The sequence below is a fragment of the Remersonia thermophila genome, chromosome 3, assembly GCF_042764415.1.
Source record: "Remersonia thermophila strain ATCC 22073 chromosome 3, whole genome shotgun sequence".
Lineage (NCBI taxonomy): Eukaryota > Fungi > Ascomycota > Sordariomycetes > Sordariales > Chaetomiaceae > Remersonia > Remersonia thermophila.
Genome location: NC_092219.1, coordinates 2,503,904 through 2,522,172, shown reverse-complemented (window position 1 = coordinate 2,522,172; position 18,269 = coordinate 2,503,904). Strand labels below are relative to the sequence as shown.

Sequence of the window (18,269 nt, the reverse complement as noted above, 5' to 3'; positions counted from 1 at the left end):
TGGAGGCTGGGAGAGACACGTATGGACGCAGCGAGCAGAAAACAGGTTTCGATTTTGTTGGTTCGTTGGGGATGTCGGCGCTCAGAATGGACACGAGAATGAGCACGAGGACACCAGGCATTGCACCGGGTACCGGTGACCACCAGAACGGCGGCCGTGAGCCATGCTTCCCAACGCTCGGCGGCATCTTGGCACGCTCGCATGGAGCATGGGGGATGAGGGCGCTGCAGCCCAGCCCGTCCCGTCGAGGGTGCGACGTCACACAGCGGCAGCGCCTGGTGGTAAGAAACAACCTGAACGGACAATGGGAAAAATGCACACCCGGGAACGACGCACACCAACAGCCGCGCGACAAGTGTTGCCCAACACTATTTCAGTTGTGTCATCACATCCATCACGTCCATCACATCACTGCACAGGAGAGATGACAGGAACTTCTGCGGACCTACAGGAGTCACCAACCGGCGGGAAGCCTCTTGAGCTTTGCCGTTTCCCGTCGAGGCTCCAGACGGAGCTCCTTCGGGTGTCCACTCCGGACCCCACCCGGGATGTCATCTCGGCGACTCCTGGGCAGGGGGGTCGTTGGCGGTGTCCCTGCGGTGTAACCTACTGAATCCCAGTGGGTCGCCCAGCAAGGCACGGTGCAGTTCCAGGTCTCTGCTCTGTAAGTCCAGAACTGGATTTGGATCTGGTTCTCCTCCAAGGTGCGATGAACGGACGGTGTGTGTGTGTGAGAGAGAAAAAAAAACCCAAATCATGCCAACAAGGAAATTGGGTGGCTCTTCCATCAGCCGAAGAGCAATTTCATCCCGCGTCTCAACAGGCGATTCCTGGGAATTTCGCTCATTTTTTCACGATGATGGGAGGGACGAATGGCAGGAGTCGTGTCACTGAACCTTGAAACGTGCCACGAAACTTTGGCCGGGCTTCTGTTGCATCGGCCATCACACCCATCACAAGCGATCGCAAGCGCTTTGTTTCAACAGCGGAATCAACCTAAGCTTCGCGGCTGGGCATGGCCCAGCGTGTGCCCAAGCGGACGCCGGTCACATCGACGGCGGCAACTGCGTTCAAGCTCGTAGATTCTTAAAGAAACAGCGTCTCCCGCAGCACCTCCAACCAGGCATCATCAGCTTCCCTTTTTTTTCTCGCTAGACTTCTTTCCCTCCAAGGCACTGGTGGCCCGGATTGTTGCTGCATTCACTTTCCTCTCGGTAAAGAGGAGCTGCCAGTCATCCGTTTCGTAATCCTAATCATTCCCACTCGGCTTCGGGCGCAGCGGAGCAAGGGTGGTTCCTCGTCCTTCAGCAGCAGCTGATCCAACAACCCTGTTGCCGACTCTTTTTACAACATCGTCTTCCTCCCTCCCCTTCCGTCCGACGCCTCCCTCCCTCCCACCCCCCTCGTCGACTCTTCTTTCTTCTTTTTCTCCTCCTCTTCCTCCCCGCCCTCCTCCTCTTCCTCCTTCTCTTCCTTCAGCTCCTGCGCATGCCATGGCGTCGTATGCGCCCAGCACAACAAGCAACACTTCGGATATCTCTACGCCCCGGTCCAGCTCTCCCTCGTCGTCCTCGGTCGCATCTGCCCGGTCGTCGCACTCGTCTATATCTAGCTCCAAGCGCATGTCTATTTCGTCGTCGCGCCGCATCTCTGCTGCCAACCCAATGTCATCGGTCGACATCGCTGCCATCGAAGAGGCCATGAGGATGGCCAACCTTGACACCCTTCGTGGCTACAACCAGAATGGTTACGCCGAGGTGAAGCAGTTCGCCACCACCGAGTACATCTCGCAGAGCCAGGCTCTCGGCTACCAGGTGCTCAGCGAGCCCATGTGGAATAAGGGTGAGTGTGTGAGTCAGGCCAACCGGCCGGCTGTTTCTCTGTTTTTCTCTGGTGGTCAACCGCTCTCTCCAAATTCCTCGGCCAAAGCTCCACGGCCCATCCCCGGCAGCCGGCTATCTGCTCTGGATCCCCAGCCCGCTTCCCTCGGTTCCCCCCTCCCTCCTCCCCCGTTTCCTTCAGGTCATCAGAGAACCACATCGTGTGTCCCCAATCCTTGGACATGACTCCTTATAAGACGCTCTTGTCTCCCCTCCTTCGCTCTCTGCTGTCTTCGGCTTGTTCTCAACATCTGCCTCCGCCTACCACCTCACCCCTCCCCACCTCCCTCCCTGCCCACACATCCCGTCAAGATGTCGTCATCATCAACATCACGAGCCGTCCCTCGCCTTCAGGCGCTGGCTGCTAACTGCGCCCCTCCTCAAGGCCTGTCCTTCACCCCCGAGCAGCGCATCTCGAAGAACCTGACCGGCCTCATTCCTCATGTGATGGAGGATGGCCAGCGCCAGTGCGAGCGCGCCCTCAAGATGATCCGCTCGCGCCAGACAAACATCGACAGGTATCTGTACCTGTCGAACCTCAAGGCCCAGAACGTCGACCTGTTCTACCGCCTGCTTATCGACAACGCCAAGGAGCTGATGCCTCTGGTCTACACTCCGACCATCGGCGATGTCTGCCTGCAGTACTCGACCCTGTACACGCGCCCCGAGGCCCTGTACATTTCGATTAAGCAACGAAAGTCGATTCGGACCATCCTCAGGAATTGGCCCTACCCGAACCCGGAGATCTGCGTCGTCACGGATGGTTCCCGAATTCTCGGCCTGGGTGACCTTGGCGTGAACGGTGTCGGCATTCCGGTAAGTCACCTCGGCAGAGTCGTGTGGGGGTCTCCCTCCACTCTCTCCCGCCCCCCGTCCCACACGCCCCAATTGACCCCAACGGTCTCCAATTGGAACGAAGCCCCTCCGGGGTAGAACCCGAATCCTTGGGTTGGCTAACGCATGCCTGCGTTGCATTAGATCGGCAAGCTTGCCCTGTACACGGCCGCCGCCGGTATCCACCCCGACAAGACCCTCCCCATCGTCCTGGACTGCGGCACCGCCAACGAGACCAACCTCAAGGATCCGCTGTACCTCGGCCTGCGGGCCAAGCGTCCGTCGGTCGCCGAGCAGCAGGCCTTCATGGATGAGTTCATGGAGGCTGCCGCCGAGGTGTACCCGGACATGGTGGTGCAGTTCGAAGACTTTGAGAGCGAGAAGGCCTTCAACTACCTCGACCGTTACCGCAACAAGTACAAGTGCTTCAATGACGACATTCAGGGCACTGGTGCCGTCGTGCTTGGCGGGTAAGATGAATTTTTTGTCGCAAGGGATGCTCGTGAACCAAGAACGCTGACGTCTCCCCAGCTACATCGGTGCCGTCAACCTCTCGGGCGTTCCCATTGAGGAGCAGCGCCTCGTCTTCATGGGCGCCGGCTCCGCCGGCGTTGGCGTTGCTAAGCAGCTCGTCGAGTACTACACCAAGCGTGGCCTGTCTGAGCAAGCCGCCAAGGACAAGTTCTGGCTCGTCGACACCAAGGGCCTCGTGACCAAGGACCGCGGCGACAAGCTTGCCGAGCACAAGAAGTACTTCGCCCGCAGCGACAACAACGGCCACCAGTTCCGCACCCTCGAGGAGGTCATCGAGTACGTCAAGCCCAGCGCCCTGGTCGGCCTGACCGCCACCCACGGCGTCTTCACCGAGTCGGTGGTCCGCGCCCTCAAGGCTTCCGTCGACGCTGGCGGCCTCGGCCGTCGCCCCATCCTCTTCCCCCTCAGCAACCCCCTCAGCAAGGCCGAGTGCACCTTCGAGCAGGCTGTCGCTTGGACAGACGGCACCGTCATCTTTGCCTCGGGCTCTCCCTTCTCGGCCTTTACCGTCAAGACCAGCGACCACACCGTCACGTACTACCCCAACCAGGGCAACAACGTGTACGTGTTCCCCGGCATCGGCCTGGGCGCCATCCTGGCCAAGGCGAGCCGTGTGACGGATAACATGATCTACACATCGGCCGCGGCCCTGGCCGGCTCGCTGAACGCTGAGGAGATCCACAAGGGTCTGATCTACCCCCGCATCGAGCGCGTGCGTGACGCCAGCCTGATTGTGGCGCGCGAGGTGATGAAGGCGGCTAGGAGGGATGGCGTGAGCCAGCTGCCCGAGGAGCTGTGGCTCGAGTGGGAGGAGTGGGGAGACCCGGCGCTCGATAAGTATATCAAGGCCAGGATTTATGACCCTCAGCTGTAAGCCGTGGGGGTTAAAGGTCCGAGGATTTGAGTGGCGTTGGCTTCTTTCTCTTTCTTCTTGCTCCTGCGTTGTTTCTGCTCTTCGCTTCCACCGCCCTCTTCTTTTTGAGAAGTGGGAGGGTTTTTGCATTCTCTTGGGCTCATGGATGGCTTGCTTTTACAGCCTGTTTTGTGGTTTGAAGAGTCTCTTAAGTAATGATTCCCCTGACTGGTTGGTTGGGTAGCGGTGGTGGTGACTTGGGATGAAGGACAGACATGTTGAGACGTGCATTAGGATGGATGGGCATGGGGTTAGGCTACAACATATGTGTTGATGATAGACACATTACATGACTAGCTCCAGCACGAGGGTAGTGGGCATTGGTCAGGCCATGGGATGGGTTGGTCATAGACGAGAAAGGATAGGGGAGAGAAGAGAAAAAAACAGTCTGTTGTTTTTGTTACCTTGCTTTGTCACAAAAATAGCGTTGCTTGGATTGTGAATTGATTCTGGTGGTGGTTGATTCTCTCTCTCTCTCTCTCTCTCTCTCTCTCTCTGTGTGTGTGTGTGTGCTTGCTCTGAGGAGATAATAGAAACCAGTCAACAGCAAAACTTGTATGAATTGACTCTACATCCACGAGCGTCTCTCGTCCTCTCATGATGCAGCCGACATTGCGGGCGGTTCTTCCTGAAATAGGAAGTGCTTCTGCAATGTATCTCCATGTTCTCGCCACCAAGTGACTCGGTTGTTGGGGTTGTCGAGATTTATCGCCGGGCCTCGTCAATGAAGAGGCTCTTCAAGATCGAGAGGGTTCGGCCCACGGGAGAAGTGGACGCTACGCTGCTGGTATGGCATCTCTACCTGCTTTGGTGCCTTCCTAACGGCAGAGACAAACGGGGCTCCTCCGTTTCCATATCATCAATGTGTCTTGCAGTGAGGTCATGCCCCCCGATCCCCCACGTCCAGCGTGATGTGTGGTGATGCATGCGGGTGAGCGGCCTACGTACGTGAAGTGCCATGCGAAGGCCAACGGCTGACAGTCGGACGACGGAACAACCCCCCCCCCCCTATCACTGACGGACTTACGGTCGTCTAAGGACGGGCCATCTTCCACACATCCGAAGAACATTGTAGCCAACTCGAGCTGATTTCTTTTGGTCCCGTCCGATCTGCGCCATTCCATCTCATCTAACCAACGTCCATCCGGCTGGATACCGCGCCACCACCCCGCCTCCTGCCTGGTCTAGCCTAGCCCACGCAAGAAGCCAACAGATACCGATGCCATAAAAGATTTGTACACGCTCCTCGTAACCCCTACAGTCCACGCCTCTCCTCCGCCCAGGTGCTCGCACTCCTCACTTTCCACCACCGCCACCACCGCTCCCACCAGCCTCAACCAGCTTCCTCCCCGCCCCCTCCAGCTTCTGCCTCGCCTTCCCATCCCCCATCACCAGCCCCCACCACTCCCTCATCGTCTTCACGTAGCCCACGTACTCGTGCCAGTCCTCGACCGGCGGCCCGCGGATCTGCGGCGCCATCATCTCATTCTCCCCACCCCCGACCCCCTTGCCCTCCAAGGTCGAAGCCTCCCAAACAGCCCAGGCGCTCTCTCCCCCGGTCCGCAGTCCAAACCCCTTTTTGCTGATCGCCTTGACCTGAAACCTTTGCAGCAGCACCACATCCCCCGGCCCGACGACCGGCAACGACTCGACGTGGGGCCGATACAGCTGCACCTCGACGACCTTGCCGGGCGCGACGGACGGGTCGGTGGCGTGGAAGGAAAGGAAGTACTCCCTCGGCCCGCCCTTGGCGCGCGCAGGCGGGGTAGGGCGGGAGGTGACGACGACAACAACGTTGGGGAACTTGTCGAGGTGGGTTTGAAGGGATTTAAGCGGGATGCATTCGGAGAACGAGGTGCGGAGGAGGCGGAGGAGGTTGGATTTCAGGGAAGCAACCGTTGGCGCGGTTGCGGTCGGGGTGGTGGTGGTGGTAGTGCTGGTCTTGACGTTGCTGCTGTCTGTCTCAACGGTCGATGCCGCGGCGGTGTCTCCTCGACGGCTAGGCGAGGCGAGCGCGGCACGGGCCAAGCTGACGCTGTTGTCTTCTTCGTTGTCCTTTTCGGAGGCGCCCGTGGCATTTGTGTCGTTGGAGCGGAGGCTGTTGGAGCGTGTGTGCGTGAGGCGGGCACTAGCTCGCGTCGGCTGCTCGGCGGCAGCAGCCGCGGCCGCGGCGGCCGCCGCCTTGGTGGAGCGAGTGCTGCGCTTTGTAGCCACAGCCTGACGGGCCAGGCTGACGCTGATGTCTGGAGGTGACGAGGGGGGACTGGCACCGCGGCGAGTCGCGGCTTCGGCTGCCTCCAAGGCTCGTGCTTGCTCCTGGCTTAGCTGCTCTAGCAGCAAGGTCTCGTCGTCGGGTTCCTCCTCAGATTCGGAGGGTTGAGCCTGTGAAGCAGGCTCCTGGGCCGTTGGCGTGACCTGGTCGGGAAGTTGGGAGCTCGAAGGGGGAATCGCCGTCTCGGGGGCAGACTGAGGAGGCGTTTCGGGCTCCTCGTGTAACTCAACAATCGGCTGCGTCTCGAACTGCGAAGCGTCTTTCTCCGTCTCCGGAGCCACCGTCGGTTCGGTATAGTCTGCTGGCTCGGCGTGCGGTTGTGTTGCAGAGACCAGAGCATCGTCTGGGTTGGTGCCGTCGTTCAGACCTTCCTTGTCCGCATCAGCGACGGTGTCCTTGGTCGCCAGTGAAGGCTGTGTCGAAGGCACAACCTCCTGTGCTGGGAGAGCAGACGCATCTCCTTCAGATATCACAGGGACTTCTTGCACATCTGGGGCCTGCTCCTGCGTAAGCCCTGTGGGTGCCGTTTCGTACGCAGTTTGCGTGGTAACGTCTTGGGAAGAGACAGCCGATGTACCGAGCCAACCCTCTTGTTGAGGGCCCGAGGAGGTCATCTCGATGGGAGCTGGAGAGACTGCAGGTGCCGCATCGGTCATCTGCACATCCTCTTCTCTGGCATCCTCGAAGTGGCGAGTGTCAGTGGGCGGCCTCTCCATTTCATCCCCGGTAGGTTGATCGACCATCTCCACTTGGCTGGAGAAGGAGACGGCGTCGGCATCTGGCAAGCTGTCATCCTCGAGCGCCTGCGCGGCTATTTCATCGGTTGCTGTCTTCTCCACCTCCATGGGCTCAACGGCTGTCTCCTCGGTTGTCTCAACCTCCATCGGCTCAGCGGTTGCTTCCTCGGGAATCTCCACTTCCATGACATCGGGAGAAGGCTGAGACGGTTCGGGTACCGACGTCGCCTCATCACCCGCGGGCCTTTCAGCCCTGTCGGTCGCTTCGACTGCTGTAGCGGGATCCGGCGACCTTGCCCGGGGCGCTGTTGCAAAGAGGCCTTCGGACGAACTCTCGCTCAGGGCGGCCTCTGGTTCTGGGGCAAACGACGGCCGGCGTGCACCGGAGACCTCCAAGGCGCTTGGGGATTGGCTGTCGACTGGCGAAGGCTCTGCAGCAACCGTGGTTTCCTGTGTCGGAGGCATCTCGGAATGCTCATCAGCAGGCTGAGTGGCGCGAAAGGCGAAGTCGACGACGTGGGTCGTTCCGAAGATGCGGTCTGTCTGTTGGACCTCTTGGTGGTCCGTCTCTACAGACTCGCGGATATCAGGAGAAGGTTGAGAGGCCGACTCGTTGGTATCGGGAGAAGGTTGGTCTTCAGAGCGAGGATGTTCGGGCACAGGCAAAGATTCCTCACGAGATGAAGGCTCTGGACTTGACCGAGAGCCTTCTTCTGCCGGCGGAGAAGTCTCAAGCTCAGCCTCTTGGCTAGCCCTTTGCTCAACCTCTAGCTCAACCTCGTGTTCGTCCTCGGATTCAGACTCAGACTTGGCTTCTTCATCAGCCTCGGACTGAATCTCAGGCTCAACTTTGGCCTCGACCTCGTGGTTGGCTTCAGACTCAACCTCAGATTCGGATTCCGGCTCGACTGTGGTCGCGACGTTGGTATCGGCCTTGGAATTGACCAGGACAGGAACTTGCCGAGCTGGAGCAGGAGCTGGCCGAGCCGGCGGGGCTTCATCCTCGGAGTCAGAAAGGAGACTGATAACAACAGGCTCCTTGGGCTTTTGGACCGCAACTGGTCTCCTGTGCCAAGAACCTGCCGCCCCCTCATAGTCCTCCTCGTCCTCTTCTTCCTCCTCTTCTTCCTCTTCGTCCTCCTCTTCCTCTTCCTCATCCTCATCCTCATCCTCATCCTGGTAGCGTTTATCTCCGTGGTTATCGCCCTCGTATTCATCCTCTTCACTCTCGTAGTCCTCCTCGTCTTCACCATCTTCAACGTCTCCGTTCTCGTCGTCGCAATCTTCGTCATACACGGCATTGTTGCCGTAGCGCTCTTCGGCCTCGAGTTCAAGCTCTTCTTCCTCCTCCGACGATCCCTCCTCGTCGTCGGACGGTATCTCGTACTGGCGTTGATCATAAACGCCTTCTTCGATGCGTTCACCGTCGGCATCGTCGTCAGCCTCGGCGTCTTCATCGTCCTCTTCACCCTCCTCTTCCTCCTCTTCCTCCTCCTCTTCCTCCGCCGCCGCCGCCGCCGCCGCCACCGCCTCTTCTTCCTCTCCTTCTCCTCCTTCTTCTTCGCTTTCATCCGTGTCATCGATTCTGACTACCTCGCTCTTGGCGCCAGCTTCATCAGGCACAGCCTGCTCTTCACAGAGCTCTGGGGACTTCTTCGGGGCGTCTCCGGGCCCATAGCTGCGAAACCCCTCAGGAACCTTAGCAGGATCAACGTCACTGGTATGAAATGACTCGTGGTCAACAAGGCCAACCCCTTCTTTGAGAGCATCCGCGCCAAAGTGACCGCCTTCGATCGGGTTGTATTGAGGCGCTTGGGTCGCCATCTCCCATTGGCCTTCGTTGTACGTTTCCACCGGCGGCGGATGCGGCAGATCGTGGTCATCGTGAACATCCATATGTTGGGCATCTGGCCCGTCGTGGGAAGCGTGAATATCGGGATAGCTGGCGGGATGGTGCACATGGTCAAGATACGAGACGGGATACGGGTCGTGGATGGCATGGTTTGGCTCCGGCCCCGGGGCCCCTTCTGGGTGCCCAGAGGGGGAGGCAGGCTCTGTGTGCGGCGTGTGTGAGAAACCGAAGCGAACCTGGTCCGCAAGGCTCAGGGTCGAGTCACGAGCGGCCGCTCCAGCGAAACCAGAAAATCCAGAGCCAAACGACGTGGGGCTGAAGAGGGGAATTTCGGTTGCAGGCTGTGCGTTACTCGTCGGCGGCAGGTTGGCCGGTTGGGCCGGTGCAGGAGATGGCTCCTCACGCTGCGCTTCATGGTGCAGCGGCTCTGTGGCGGGCGCGCCAGACACCACCAAGCCAGCAGTTGCCGCTTCTGGACCAGGCTCGGGTTGTCGTGAGGGAGCCACCGGCGGCGGCTGCTCCTTCGTCACGGGCGTGGCCTCGTCCTGAGGCGCCGGCGAGCTGCGGCCAACCTCGTGAAGCACGGCGTGTTGTTCCTGTGCCGGGACATCGGGCCTCTTCCGAGGAGCCGGGGTTGGCGATGCCACGGAAACTGGGCTGCTCTCCCGATCCGAAGGGGAGCGGCGAGCGGGTCCCGGATCACTGTCTTCCATCTCAACGTCGCTCGTTTGGCAAGCCTCGTCCAACATGGCAGGCTTCGGAGAGGAACCAACAGGCCCACCGGGGAGAGTCTCGACGGCGTCAGGCGTAGGTGTCGAACGCTCCGGGCTCGGGGACCGGCTGCTGTAACGCCAGGCTCCGCTGTTGCGACCAAATCGAGTCCTCTTGCGGCCTCTTCCCCTGATGCCGCCATCCTCCTCGAAGATGTCCAACCCACCCTCAAACAACGCGCCGTATGACATTCGCGCCCGCTTCATGAAGGCGGGCGAGGGGTATTCCTCCAAGGGAGCAGCGGATATCTTGCGCGCGGTGGAGGGGATGTCAGGAGGGAGGGATGCTGGCGCAGGTGCGGGCGACGGCGGCCTTGCGACGACGGTCGGGGGTTCATCCGGCTCATGCTGCGGGGGGCTATCGATGTTGATGTGTCGGACCTCGCCGGATTCGCTCGACGTGACTTGAAGGAGCAGCTTCCAGCCGAATTGGAGCTGCCACTCGACTCTCGCGCCCGGGATGCGGCCGGGCGAGGCATCCTTGGACCACTCGGCGCCGGCCAAGGCGAAAAGCAGCTCGTCGCCGGCACCGAGGCCGCAGGCAGAGACGGCAACGGCGCTGGGGCCGGAAAGAACAATTCGGATCTGGCCCTTGTTGCGGCGGAGACGCACGTCAGGCTCGGCGATCAAGACGGCGAGGGTTTTGTTGACGGAATTGTAAGGCCAGGTGATTGTCACTTGGCCGCGGACCACGCGCGAGGGTTGATCGGGCAGGTCGGGGCCCAGTTGGGCAATTGGCGTGGGCTGAAGAGACGCCAACGTCGCCGCGATGGCTTTGTCGTCAGAAGCCATGGTAAGTGGCTGAAATGCAACGCGGGCGATAGTATCAAGGGGTGGACAGGTCGCAACGAAGGAGACGTGTTGATGCTGCGATGGGAATCGTCATGGCCCGTTTCCGCTGATGGAGCTTGTTGGCAGTGGAAAGAGGAGAAATGAAAGCTCGCATAATTCGGCCAGATGTTGGCAAAACCAGCAAATGATACGAGAGCTCCCGAGCCCAGACCTATCGCTCAGGGGTGCTTGTAGTGCATGGTGATACGTAGGTGGCGGGGAGAGTTGAATGGTTTTAAGTTGAAAGCTGCAGCCAAAGCTTCCCATGCAACAATGACGCGCCGGACAGCAGCGCGACCGGTCAGGTGGGTCTCCTGGGGGGTCAAATAGGATCAAAGAGGAAGGCGGTGTACGGAGTATGAGATTGGTCGATGTACTGTGTGAGCAGTATGTACTGTGTAAGTGCTCTGGCTTGCATTGGTGACGGTCAAAAAAAAAGATGAGGCCAATTCAAGAAACCCGTCTCTCTCCCTGTTGGGTAATTGTCGGTAGTTCTATGGGTTGTTGCCCAAAGAGAAGTTTTCTGTGTGTGTGTGTGTATGTGTATGTGTGTTTTCTCTTCTTAATCCCCTGGTATCAGTTTGGTCATGATCCCTCAAGGGCGCCACATTTCTGATGCAAGCGGTTGGCGTTACGAGCTCGTTCGGTTGGATGAAAGCTCGGATGCTAGCTTTTACTCCGTCCGTTTGACCCGGGTATCAGGCACCAGAAGTCAATTCGAATACAATCAATCCTAAATATGATAATAAAAGGAGCAAATTCCATGTTTCATCGGGACAAGATACCATGGGAACAACACGGAGAGAGGTTTCCACAACCATCGCCGGCCTGAGTATGATGAGTATTCGTCCCCGCGTCAGTCGCTTCTCCAGAGCGAGTGGATGGCTTCTTCTTCCCATGATTGTGTAGGAGAGCAGGTTTCAGACCTTGATGTTAGGCATATGCCATCTGAACCGTGCAAAGCTAGCAGTGAAAGTCTGTGTCGTGTACTGCCTAGGCATAGAGAGCACTCTGTTGGGTCATCCCAGGGTTGGGAACAACAAGATGCAAGGTGCCCCACTACAATCATCTCATCCGCTGCCTCTTCGACGCAATCGCTGATGTCCGCACCGCTCTTGGCTGCGTCGTGCTGGGAGACACACAAGTAGACCAACAGACTACCAACTTGCCGTTTTCACATCATGGGCTCACAGGACGACCAAACACCGATGCAGTTCAGCGTCCACAGGATCGCCATCGTTGGCGCGGGGCCGTGTAAGTACAACCTCGGCCTTGGACGTCAGGGTGGCCTGACCTCGGAGGCGCTCCCGCTTCGGCCATGGGCTTGGCTAACCTTCCCCCAGGTGGACTCGCTGCGGCAAGGTATCTCTTGGAACAAAATGCCTTTGAGACCATCGACGTCTTTGAGCAAGAAGCCGAGGTCGGCGGCGTGTGGAACTACTCCCCGCGGCCTCCGCCCGAAGTCCCCGTGCCGCAGGTGACGCCTCCGGATGGCCCTCCAGAGCCGCCGCTACCTCCTTTGGGAGGGGAGGAGAGCGACGGCGACAAGGCCCCCGTCTTCCCCTCTCCCATGTACGACCTCTTGCACACCAACATCCCCCGCCCCCTGATGCGCTACTCGGACCTGCCCATCACCCAGGGGGAGCTCATCTTCCCTTCGCGCCAGGAGATTCACGAGTACCTGGTTGAGTACGCTCGTCCCGTCCGCCACCTGATCCGTTTCTCCACACGCATTCGAGACGTGCGCCTGGCAAGCGCCTCTCTGGGCCCCAAGGACCAGTGGACGGTGGATGTCGAGTGCCTACGAACCGGCGAGGTCACCCGGGCCGGCACGTACGACGCCGTCGTCGTCGCGTCCGGGCACTACGCCGCAGCCTACGTGCCCGACGTGCCGGGGCTGCGGGCATTCCACGCCGCCCACCCCGGCGTTGTCACCCACGCCAAGCAGTACCGCACCGCAGCCCCCTTCGAGGGCAAGAAAGTCATCGTGGTCGGCAACGCCGCCTCGGGCATCGACATCGCCTCCCAGATCAGCCCCGTCTGCCGCAAGCCCCTCCTCCTCTCCGTCCAATCCCCGACATCTCCCCCCAACCTCGCCCACGCCGGCGCCGAAGAGGTGCCCGCCATCGCCGAGTTCCTCCCCGGCGCCGAGCGGGCCGTACGCTTCGCCGACGGCCGCGTCGAGTCCGGCATCGACGCCGTCATCTTCGCAACAGGCTACCTCTACGACCTCCCCTTCCTGCGCTCGCTCTCGCCGCCCCTCGTCGCCAGCTCCGGCCGCCGCGTGCAGGGGCTCTACGGCCACCTCTTTCACATTGACCACCCAACGCTGGCGTTCATCGGCCTGCCCATCAAAGTCGTCCCCTTCCCCGTCGCCGAGAGCCAGGCCGCCCTGGTGGCGCGGACCTGGACGAACCAGCTTCCTCTGCCGACAAGGGCGGAGATGCGCCGCTGGGAGGCCGAGGAGGAGGAGGCGGTGCGGAGGGGGAGGAGCCCCAACAACTTTCACGTCTGGCCTGAAGGGGGGGATGCGAGGTACATACGCGCCGTGCGAGGGAGGGTCGAGCGTGAGGGCGGGGTGGGAAAGCTGCCGCCGTACTGGGGGCCGGAGCTGGTCTGGCAGAGGAAGATCTACGCCCAGGCCAAGCTGAGGTTTGAGCAGGGCGGGAGGAAGGCGACGTCGTTGGAGGAATTGGGATTTGTGTACACTCCGGGGGCGGAGAATGACGGGGGCTGGAGGGTGGATGAATGAGCTGCGGTGTGTGAGCGGTCGGGTCGTCGCCCGGCCGACCAAGAGGCTTTGCGGACGCCAGGTGGCCACCGCCATGAGCGCAGCGACCAGACCTGGGAGGACGGGCCCGCGAATCGATAAAGAGGCGTTCCGAAGCATTGCATCCTGGTCTCACAGAGTTGCCACGACGATTAACACCTGCCCTTCGGAGCACAGGCGATCTGGGTGGCACCCGGGCCGCCGAGCCCGTTGTGGGGTTGTTGTTTTAGGGGGCTGCTTTAGTGGCGCGGGCTCCGGGTTCAGTTCAGCCCAACGGCTCTTATCAATGCACCGACTCCGACCACTTTCTCATCATCGGTGACCTATGCAACTCTCCGTCCTCGGATACTAGACCCATCCTATATCTCCAAAGGTGCCGTGGAAACCGTCCCTCAATGTGTCGTGTATTTTCCCAGCCGATGCCTCACCAGAGGCCCCTGGGAGATCAACGCTGTACTTCCAAACAACCGTGGCACTTCGACCCTGAAGGCGACCTCATTTCCATGCCGCCGCCGCCGCCGCCGCAAACCATCCCCGGGCCTGCGCCGCCTCACAACCAGCGCAGCGGTAGCCGCGACAAGCTGTCGCCTCGTGACCTCAGCCATCACTACTCGGCCGTGACCAAGCGGCGCTTGCCCTCCAAGATCAAGGACGCCTACAAGTTCTTTCAGATCCCAGGAATCCATAACTTGGCGGGTGGTTGGTATCCCCCAAGATTCTCTCTCTCTTTCTCTCTCGTCCAACACACTGATCGTTGAACCCCGGCCCCCCTTCCCCTTTCCAAAGGCCTTCCCAACGTCGATTTCTTCCCCTTTGACACCCTCGAAGCCCAAGCGGCAAAACCCGAGCGGTGGGCCCCCTCGCCAAACCACACCGGCTCGTCCACCACGCCCTCCCTCGCAGGCTGGTCCTCCCCGTGGGCATCCTCCAGCCCCGCCGCGGCAACGCGCATCGCCGTCCCCAAGGTCGTGGACGAGCCCGACCCTCGCAGGCGAATCGACCTCGCCACGGCCCTCCAATACGGTCTGGCCCAGGGCTACCCGCCCCTCCTCTCCTGGGTGCGCCAGTTTGTGCGCTCGTGCCTCGTCCCGGACCCGCCGCCCTACCTCCCAGGGCCGGAGGTGATCCTCACGTGCGGCGCGACGGACGGGTTTGCGAAGACGTTGAACCTGTTTGTGGATCAGTGGGACGAGGGCGTGGATGATGTGAGGAAGCGGCCGGGGCTGCTGTGCGAGGAGTATGTGTACACAAACGTGCTGAGCCAGGCGAGGCCGTACGGCATGCAGGTGGTGACCGTCAAGGCGGATGAGATGGGATTGATGGCGAGAGGGAAGGGGGGGTTGGAGGACGTGCTTGGAAATTGGGATGCGAGAAAGGGGAGGAGGCCGCATCTGATGTACACTGTCTCGTAAGTGGTGACGCAGAGCTGATGGGAGGGTTTATTGGATGGATGGATGGATGGAGGCTAACTGACGAAACAGGCTCGGCCACAACCCCACAGGCGTCGTTGTGCCCATCGAACGCAAGAGGGAAATCTACGCCGTGTGCAGCCGCTATGATGTCATCATCGTCGAGGACGAACCCTACTGGTACCTCCAGTTCCCCTCGGCCGTCGTTGAGGAGGCCAAATCGCGCGGCCGATCTACGCCACCATCGCCCACCACCACCACCGCTAGCAGCAACAGCAGCAACAGCAGCAGCGCTACTGTCAACACCTCTACGTCAGGCTACCCCTTCCTCGACTCTCTCACCCCGTCTTTCCTCTCCATCGACGTTGACGGTCGCGTCGTGCGCCTCGACACCTTCTCCAAAACCGTCGCCCCGGGATGCCGTCTGGGGTGGTTGACGGCACAACCCGCGCTCGTTGAGCGGTTCGAGCGCATCACCGAGGCCACCACGCAGCAGCCCTCGGGTTTCGTGCAGAGCCTCATCTCGGAGCTGGTCCTGGGCTCGTCGCCACGCAACGCCGCTGCTGCCCGTTCTGCGTTTGAGCGGCTGTCGCTGTCGTCTCGGGCCTCGTCCTCGTCTCCCGGATGGGACACCTCGGGCTGGGTGCGCTGGCTCGAAGGCCTGCGCGGCGCCTACGAGCGGAGGATGGTGAGGATGTGCAAGATTTTGGATCAGGGGTCCGCCTTGGTGACGACGTCGACGGTGCGGCAGGCGGCTCCCCCGAGGCGGGCGCCGCCACCGCGGCTCCCCTCGGCGCCCGAGCCCGATTCCGACTCGGACTCCGACTACGTCACGGACCCGTCCTCCGAATGGACCCCGCTCGCCGTCCACACCACGCCCCTCTTGACCTTCCGCTGGCCGCGCGGCGGCATGTTCGTCTGGATCCGCGTGGCGTACGAGACGCACCCGCTGTGGCACGCCCCCCGGGCGAACGACAAGCAAGAGAACATTGTCAACGGCCCGATCCTCTCCGCGGCCCTCATGGTCTTCCTTACGACCGCCCCCTACCGCGTCATCGTCGCGCCGGGCTCAATGTTCGACGCCGTAGAGGATCGGCCCGCGTCAGGCTGGGCGTACCACAGGCTGTGCTTCGCGGCCGAGTCGGAGGAACGCGTGGACGCGGCGACGGAGCGGTACGTGAGCGGATTGCATGCGTTCTGGGGGATTCGGGATGTTGGGGTTATTGAGAAATTATTGGAACAACTGTCCGGGGCTGGGGCGGAGGGGGCTGATGGTGCGCATGGGGAGGGCGAGGATGTCGTAAGGCTGGGTTGGTTTGGAGGGTGTTGAAACAAGACCGGAAGGAGTCCATTCTGTGCCAACAGGGTGGTGGCGGCGCCAGCGACGGGGTGATAGTCCAGCATAGATATTCAAAGATCTCAGACGGCCATAGCCGAAAGCTCATGGCGGTGGCCGTGGATAGTGTAGACTTTGACTCGTTTTCTTCTTTTTTGTATTGTGATCATGAGATGATAACCCGCCGCCGGTCCCCAAGTTGTGATGATGATGCCACCCTTCCTTTTTTTGTTTTCTCCAGCCCATCAATACCACCTAGACTCCAAAACCCAACAAACCCTGTATCCCGCCTTGCCAGTCCCATTCTTCTTCCCTCGCATGAACCATGGCCCTGCCCATTACGACCGGTACTTGGCCGGCAATATCGGCGGTCCCAACGCCTTCCGAATCTCATCAAACTCCGACACGCCACCCCTCCCCTTGCCCTTTCTGACCCTCTTCTTCCCGGCCATCGAGTACTCATCAAGAAACTCGTCCAAGAGATTGTTAAAATCATGCCTCGTCGGGCCCTGCACCGTCGACATGGTCGACACGCCCGAGACCGACCCCAGCTCATCGCCATCCTCCAGGTACGACTCCTCCAGCTTCTCGAACCGCGCGTCCAGGATGCTCATCTGCTCGGTCCGCACCAGCGACGAGGACGTCATCGAATAGGCCGAGGGATTGGTCAGCGCGCCCTTGCGCACCTTGCGCCGCCCGCCGTTGGTCGTTGTCGTCCAGATGGAGCCCTGCATTTCAGAGGGGGCGGCGCGGTCGGGCTTTTTGCTGCCGGCCGCCTTCTTTTGGTCGCTCTGGAACTTCTTGAACTCTTCCATCCAATCACCCGATCCGGCTTCCGCCGCCGGTGGTTGTTCTTCATCCCCGGCCGGGCCGGCGTCTTTGGAGGACTGAGCCGCCGCTGATTCATCCTGGGAGGCTTGCCTTGGTTCCTGCTGCTGCGCCCCGGACGCCTTGACGGTGCGGTCCGACTCGTATCCCGCATCCTCGTCCTCCTCGTCAAAAAAGTCGTCGTACGCCTCCTCGAACTCGTCTTGCGACAGCTCGCGGGCGTCCTTGGCCAGCTCCTCAAAGATATCCTCCCCGGCCTCGTCGTCCACATACGCATCATCTTCCAGCGCCTCCAGCACCTCGCGCAGGCGCGGGTCCATATCCGGCTGGAAGCCCGCAATGGCGTCAGGCACATCCTGCTGGGCCTGGTACGACAATCGCTGCAGGTTCTTGTTCGGCAGGATGGACTCGTCGAGCAAGTCCTCCGACTGGTTCTTCAGGTCAAGCTGGCGAAGCGCCTCTTCCAGCGATTGGCCCTTGTTGGCCTTCTTGCGGTTGGCGTTGGCCGAGGCGGTGGACTCGATGAAGACGGCCTCTCCCGACCCCGTGCCCAGCTCGCGCAGGTGCTGCATGTAGTCGTACTCGGTGTCGTCGAAGTAGATGCCGTAGTTGGCGGCCTCGCCCTCATTGTCGCGGATGCTGAGGGCGTCGGAGCCGAGCTGGGATGCGAGCTCGCTCAGGTTGCGGCCCTTGCGGTTGGCGGGCTGCGTCGGGTTGAGCACCATCTGCGGCGCGTTCTCGTCGTGGATGAGGGGATCATTTTGGGGGCGGTAGACGAGCTGGAAGTGCGTCGCCGTCTTCTTGTCGATCCATTTTCCCTTCTTTCCTTTGGCCATCTTGTCGGTGTGGCTCGGGACTCGCCTGGGACGGGGTTGTGGATGTTCGGAGGTGAGAAGCTGCAGAGGCGAAGGGACGGAGGGATGTATATTCTCAATGGAACTGCCCAGGTATAGGAGCCGTGGAAGGATTGCTGAGGCGGTGGCACCCAAGTCTTGGTCCCTAGACGGGTGGAAACGGCCGAGAGATGGGGATGAGATGGTGGATGAGCATTGGTTTCGTTCATGTGGCGGTCCTAATCAGGCGCACACGGCAATTTTTTGGTGGGGGTGCGTTATCGATAACGGCATCGCATCCGTGCCGTGACAGCATGTAACCGTCATTACACCAATGGCCCGACATGGTGGTCGGCCGCAGACGCGAGTTTCAGAAAGGAGGCTTCCAAATTGGGGATGCTTGGAGAACACAAGGTAGGTTAGTTATTAGACAAGGCCTGATGACGGTGGATAATGGTGATTTGACGTCG

General features: G+C 60.6%; 5 protein-coding genes across 5 annotated transcripts; 3 read left to right on the top strand and 2 right to left on the bottom strand.

Annotated features, from left to right (window-relative positions):
* Positions 1-1,664: 1,664 nt before the first annotated feature.
* Positions 1,665-4,122, top strand: VTJ83DRAFT_3528 (uncharacterized protein; the record flags this gene model as incomplete). Its single annotated transcript, XM_071009916.1, has 4 exons — positions 1,665-1,842; positions 2,266-2,696; positions 2,859-3,184; positions 3,246-4,122. 4 exons carry the CDS (start codon positions 1,665-1,667, stop codon positions 4,120-4,122), a joined length of 1,812 nt encoding a protein of 603 aa, XP_070867406.1.
* Positions 4,123-5,457: 1,335 nt separating this feature from the next.
* Positions 5,458-10,584, bottom strand: VTJ83DRAFT_3527 (uncharacterized protein; the record flags this gene model as incomplete). Its single annotated transcript, XM_071009915.1, has 1 exon — positions 5,458-10,584. The coding sequence occupies one exon, from the start codon at positions 10,582-10,584 to the stop codon at positions 5,458-5,460; it is 5,127 nt and encodes a 1,708-aa protein (XP_070867405.1).
* Positions 10,585-11,831: 1,247 nt separating this feature from the next.
* On the top strand, positions 11,832-13,375 carry VTJ83DRAFT_3526 (uncharacterized protein; the record flags this gene model as incomplete). The annotated part of the gene is made up of 2 exons (XM_071009914.1): positions 11,832-11,877; positions 11,967-13,375. 2 exons carry the CDS (start codon positions 11,832-11,834, stop codon positions 13,373-13,375), a joined length of 1,455 nt encoding a protein of 484 aa, XP_070867404.1.
* A 413-nt stretch (positions 13,376-13,788) lies between these two features.
* On the top strand, positions 13,789-16,132 carry VTJ83DRAFT_3525 (uncharacterized protein; the record flags this gene model as incomplete). The annotated part of the gene is made up of 3 exons (XM_071009913.1): positions 13,789-14,092; positions 14,180-14,801; positions 14,875-16,132. The coding sequence occupies 3 exons, from the start codon at positions 13,789-13,791 to the stop codon at positions 16,130-16,132; spliced, it is 2,184 nt and encodes a 727-aa protein (XP_070867403.1).
* A 344-nt stretch (positions 16,133-16,476) lies between these two features.
* Positions 16,477-17,802, bottom strand: VTJ83DRAFT_3524 (uncharacterized protein; the record flags this gene model as incomplete). The annotated part of the gene is made up of 1 exon (XM_071009912.1): positions 16,477-17,802. The coding sequence occupies one exon, from the start codon at positions 17,800-17,802 to the stop codon at positions 16,477-16,479; it is 1,326 nt and encodes a 441-aa protein (XP_070867402.1).
* Positions 17,803-18,269: the final 467 nt, after the last annotated feature.